Source organism: Pseudophryne corroboree, chromosome 1, assembly GCF_028390025.1.
Source record: "Pseudophryne corroboree isolate aPseCor3 chromosome 1, aPseCor3.hap2, whole genome shotgun sequence".
Classification (NCBI taxonomy): Eukaryota; Metazoa; Chordata; class Amphibia; order Anura; family Myobatrachidae; genus Pseudophryne; species Pseudophryne corroboree.
This window is the reverse complement of record NC_086444.1, coordinates 837642325-837648324: the sequence shown is the minus strand read 5'-3', so window position 1 is coordinate 837648324 and position 6000 is coordinate 837642325. Positions and strand designations below refer to the sequence as shown.

At 45.9% G+C, this 6000-nt stretch overlaps 1 protein-coding gene across 1 annotated transcript in view; it reads left to right on the top strand.

Moving 5' to 3' along the window:
* The first annotated feature begins 288 nt into the window (after positions 1 to 288).
* ARHGAP24 (Rho GTPase activating protein 24) overlaps positions 289 to 6000 on the top strand; it is a 1566862-nt gene continuing 1561150 nt past the window's right edge. Inside the window, exon 1 of the mRNA XM_063919883.1 lies at positions 289 to 475. Coding sequence (XP_063775953.1) covers positions 391 to 475 — 85 coding nt within the window. The 5' untranslated portion in view covers positions 289 to 390. The remainder of the gene's footprint in view (positions 476 to 6000) is intronic.

The window sequence follows — 6000 nt, the reverse complement described above, 5'->3', positions numbered from 1 at the left end:
ATTACAGCTTAATTGTACCTGTAAAAGTCAGTGAAATATAAATACAAAATAAAAATAGCATTAGAGAAAGTTCCAAATATGAATATTGTGTTGCTTTTCCCTGTATTTCAAACAGTTACCAAGTGAGATGTTTGAATAGGTAAATTACATGTTGAAAGCATATAGGGTTCTGGTTGGTTGGTTTGGAAATATCAGAATGTCTTCATCCAATCTGAGCCAGAGGAAAGGAGAGCAGCAGATTCATTTCATTATAAAGAGGCAGCTAAGAGATCGGGCTTTCACAAGTGTGTTTTTCCTATGTGTGACTATTCGCCAGTGGCAACAGTTTATAAACAGGCATTCTCCCTTTCTCTACGATTATTTCTACTTTGTGGGGTATATGTATGAAGTATGATGAGTCTTCCGTCTGCATTGAGAGAAACTCTGCTCCCAGGGCTGGTGGCTACTGCATTTAGCCAGACGCACACAGGAATCAGTGAGTACATCATTATTACACGGATACCTTGCTCTTTTCTATGTCTGTTACTCATCATTGCAAGTTAATCTGTTTCTAGGGCTATTTTCTTTGCCTTTTGTTACAGATCAAAAAACTTGTCTTCGACTTGCCTTCTGTATGAGACCCCTTTAACTCATGATATGCTAAACAAACATAGTATATATGACTGTTGCCTTGACAGCAAGCAGATTAACACTCAGTGTCACATTGGTCTGAAATGACCACTTCATCTTACTATGACAATGTTTTATAATTGTTCGGTTTCTTCGGCTACATGATGTCTTATGTCCATTTGAAAACAATTTTTAAATATGTATCGGCAAGCAATTCATTGAGGCTACAACCATTATTGCGGTACACTGTTTTCTTTTTCTTACCTATTTCCTATAGTTTGTTAAATCACAATAATCACAGTATTTTTATATAGGTTTTTAATTTAAACTGAATCCGTTACTGAAATCTGTAACTAAGTCGGAAGAACGGCAGCAGAGCACTGTGTTGTGGGTAACAGGTTTGCTCCTTAGATATTACAGCTAGGCATAATAATTGTATTTGCAAATGAACACATTTCTGCAGTCTACAACTGCTGTCTCTATTGAAGTACAATAGCATTTCATTGTTCCAATTATTTTAAAATGAAACTCATATTGGATGTAATTGTTGTACAACAAGCTGTCATCTAAACTGATGTAATGAAAGTGAAGTAGAGTTAAAAGCATGCTATAGAGAAATAGATCTCTTTTTGTTCCTGGTTTTATGTTTTCACGCATCTGACTTTCCTAATTAGAATGTTTGTGTTCTTAATTCTTTAAGAATAATGAAGATAAAGAGTATTGTGCAGTTTGTGGGTTTTTACCTCTTCGCAGATGTGTAATTGTCAGTACCGCTAAGCAATGCTGTTACCTCATGCTCTGATATCAGATCCAGCAAAATGCATTTCCATGGTAACTGTTTAAAGAAGTTAAGCAGCGTGCGCTCAGCTTGTCTTTGACATCAGAAAAAATATATAACTATGCCATTATTTAAAAGTGTACACAGATAAATGTATGTTCTGCTCGACTTTGTGCATCAGGGCTGTTAATGGCGTTCTATCTTACAATGCTCATCTTGTGGTGGATGGGAAATAAACTCCATTTTAGAAAGCTCCTTATGGAGATTGTTCAGTAAGGTTGAGTGCATTAAAGTTGGTTTACACGGGCTACAGCAAATTGTCACGTTTTGCAAGTATTTATCTATTGTATTCCTATAGAAAGTACTATATGTTGTGTTCTAAAGAAAGCACTAAAGAAATGTTCGCACTTACGGTAGTAATGCAGTGTTTTTAGTATGCTTTTTGCTATAATTTGAAACACTATCTAACCTGAAATATTGCTAGCACTTTACTTTCGCCTGAGCTACTGTGCATATGAGGTAATTGGACCATGTCAACTGTGGCTAAAAGAATTTGAGGTAATGTAGACCATAGGCTATAATGCCATCTAAAGATGGTGTTAACTATCTGGTTCAAATTCTGTAAAGCGTAGCATAATTTAGCAGCCCCCTTAGAAATCTATGGGGGTGCTTTTCCAGATGTAAACTGAGTGGCCACAGTATATCTCTGATAAAACTCTAGTTTTCTGTTGCAGTGTTAAAGGGACACAGTATTTAGTCACATGCTTACATGCAACATGTTGCTTAAATGCAACATCCAAAATTAAACTACTTTTATTATAACTTGACCATTAGAGAGGTTTTCCCAATTTCAGTTTGTAATATATCCAACAATGTAAATACACTGCTCTGCCTGATGGTGAATGACTGTTAATCACAGACTGAAGCTAGAAATGTACAGCATTATTTAGTAAAAGCTGAAAATATGGTGGACAATATATACATATATGTGATTACAGGACCAGATTAAGGTTAGTGGGGGCATTAAAGCAATTACATTGTGGGAGCCCCTACAAATAAAATTGGCAATATTATTAAAAAAGTAGAATGTGTAACTACTGCAAATGTGTTACTCACATTGTAGTGTCCCTAGTTCATATTATGCTGCCTAAAACCTCCCACTTCACATACAGTACACGCTGTTGTATCTATGTGTGGGGCCCCCATTGTTTGAGGGGTCATAGGCGATCCCCTCAGCTGCCCTGTTCTTAAACCAGCTCGGTTTGATAATGGGCGGGATGTTCTAACCTATGGCGGAACATTGCACCACACTTTACCTACATACTAATCGCGCATGTACTAACATATGCGATAGTATCGCAAAGGACAGCTGTCCCGATAAGAGCTGTCCTTTGTGATCATCCACTGCCACCCCAGCAGCTGTTCCCAGGGCTTAGACAGCATACCCTGGGGGGCAAGAGCCGAGGGACGGGCCTCTCTGGTGTGTATGGGCTCCTCATCCCCTGCAGCCGGAAGCTGAGGTTGTGGGATACAGAGCACTTAGCACCAGGTGGTCGGACGCAGGCATCCGCTGGGAGGCTACCAGCAGGAGATGAGGGGATGCAGTGTGTGGTGCTGGGCGGGCTCTGTGGGGAGATGCATAAAGAAGCCCATAGGCTTCTATAAGGTAACACCAGCAAAAGCTGGCATTACCCTCTGCACAGAAGACAGGTGTAGCCGCCAGGACTGTCATCAGAAATGGTAGGGCCCATGACTGGCCCCTCCCACTTTATAGCAGGTGTTGGGATGGGCTCAGCACTTCAAATGGATGGGGGCAGGATTTATATCAGGCGTTGGGATGGGCAGAGGTGGAGCTACTGGTAAAGGAGGTGAATGGCCAGAGCTTAGGGTGGCCAGAAGTGATCAATGGCTGGAGGTGGGACTTCAAACAGCATGGGGTTAGTGGGCATGGCTATGGCTGGCTGAGGCAGGGCTTTAGTCTGGCGCTACTGAGTGGGCGGAGCTTCAAGTACCCTTCGGTGGGTGAAGCTTTGCTTTAGAAGAATTTAATGATTGTGCTTGGCTCCCCCCTCTACCTCTCTCCTCGTCTGCCCACACTCACAGTGCCCAGGCCAGTACCCGCAGGGGCGTATCTACCCATTGGCCAGGATGGCACTCGCCAGGGGTGAACAGGTATGAACAGGTAACTGCCTAGTGCCTAGTCTATGTAACTTACCCTAACCCTTCCAGGAAGTGTGCAATCGTTGTGTAGATGGAAAGAAAGGAAGTTCCAGACCAGGAATAGGACAAATATGGGGCAATTAAGTCTTGGGTGCAAAGTGAGAGAGGTGCGTGCAAGCGTGCTCTGGAAGCTGCTAGTATCACATTCATAGATTTTTTTGCCTTCTAGCTTTTTTTTATTACTTTCAGGAAGGAGCCTGTCTGTAGCATATATGCTACCTGTGTTCCACAGGCAGAAGTCATTACTGCTACAGTGCTACTGCCCAATTTACTGTGTTGTCCTATTAGTGTACTCAATGTTGTTTCAGTGAAGAGACAGCATGTGTGTCCAGGAGCGGAACGGAGGGAGTGCACTGCTATCAATTATCAGTTTACAAATTGGGGTGAAAGAAATAAAATGGCCATGGAAAATAATAACAGTGGAAATAAAATTATTAATAAAGAACAGTGGCGTAACTGCCATAGGTGCAGGGTATGCAGTTGCTATGGGGCCCAGGCTGTCACAGGGGCCCTGGACCCACCGCTTCCCCTACACCAAGTCAGTCACGCTGCTACAGTACAGTGCTCCTGCTCCTCTCCCTGCCTGTGTGTACATAGCAGAGCGCTGGGAGCAGTACAGGCACCGGTGACGTCAGAGCCAGCACAGCAGACGGAGAGGAAGGGGGGTCAGCACTGTCCTTACCGGCGCTGCACAGCTCCTTGTACTGTGCACCTCCTTCCCCGGTACCATCCGTAGCAGTGCAGCACTTCCCCGTCATTGAGGGGCCGTGACACAGAGACAGAGCTCTGCGCAGCAGCATGTGGATGGTGGCTTCCAAGGAGCAGCTGAACGAGCTATGTCTACTCTACTTCACCAAGGCAAGCACCGACCTAAATGTGCACACTACACACCTGGGGGGCCACACCAGCATATAGACATGTGGATTGGGGGGCCACACCTGAACACACACATCTGGAGGACACAACTTTACACACATCGGGGACGGGGAACCACACTTGCACATACACACACACTTGGGGGCCCCACACCTACAAACACACATACACACACACACACCTGGGAGACGGGGGCCACACCTGCATACACACCTGTGGGGACACCTATATACACACACACACACACACACACACACACACACACACACACACACACACACACACACACACACACATCCCCAGGCCCCACCTGCTGTGTGCCAGGGTCAGTATGGGGTAATACACACCTCCTCTAGGGGTAGGGCTGTAATGCCGACGGTTAGTATCCAGGAGGTCAGTATCCCGACCCAGAATGCTGGTTGGGGGGGGGGAGGCATGTGCAAAGGAGCCCCTTGTGGGCTCGCTACGCTCGCCACAGATTCTATTCCCACTCTATGGGTGTCAAGGACACCCACAAGTGTGAATAGCCCCTGTGTGGCGGCATTCCGGCTGCCGACATTGTAAGCGGTCGGGATTCCGGCATCGGTAACCTGACCGCCGGGATCCCAACCGCCAATAAAGCAAGTACATCCCCTCCTCTATTTGTGTCTTTCACCGAAACCAATACCTTACCACTCGCACTCAGGACATTTATAGCAGTGCTGCAGTAAGTGGGCCAGGCAAGCAACCCCATGTCAATGCTACCATCCCGGTCCCAGCCCAGTGCCTCCCCATCTAACCAACCCTCACTTATCCCAGTGTCTCCCCCTCCACCATCCCAATGTCTCTCACCCTGTTAGTCCACTGTAACCCCCCTTCTATCCCCAACCGGCCAATGTCCCCTAATCCACTGCCCCCCCCACCTAACCCCCAGAGCGAATACAGTATATATACACACACATATACACACACACACACACACACACACACACACACACACACACACACGTGGCGTAACATGTACTGTATAAGGGGTACTACTGTGGGGCATAACGTGTATTAGGGGTACTACTGTGTGACGTAACCTGTACCCCTAATACAGGTTACGTCACACAGTAGTACCCCTTATACACTGTGTGGAGTAATGTGTATAAGGGGTACTACTGTGTGGCGTAATGTGAATGATGGACACTACTGTGCGGTGTAATGTGAGCAAGGGGCACTACCATATGGTGTAATTTGAATTGTGGGTACTATTGTGTGGCCACACTCTTTTTCGGCCTTCCCCATTTTAAATATGGGTAGGGGGGGCGCCAGTCCCTTACTTTGCCAGGGGCGCTCTGACCCCTAGATACACCCCTGAGTACCCGCACACTAGTTTAAGCACCACTGGAGGTGAAGGTATCCTAGTAGCACCAGTACTAGCCCTGGGTTATGAGCCAGGAGAGGGGACCGGCCCCCCCTTCCCCCTCTCTGTTGGCAGGCCCGGGACTGCAATACTGGCAATCCCCCCTTGATGGCGGTCCTGGTTTCCGAGC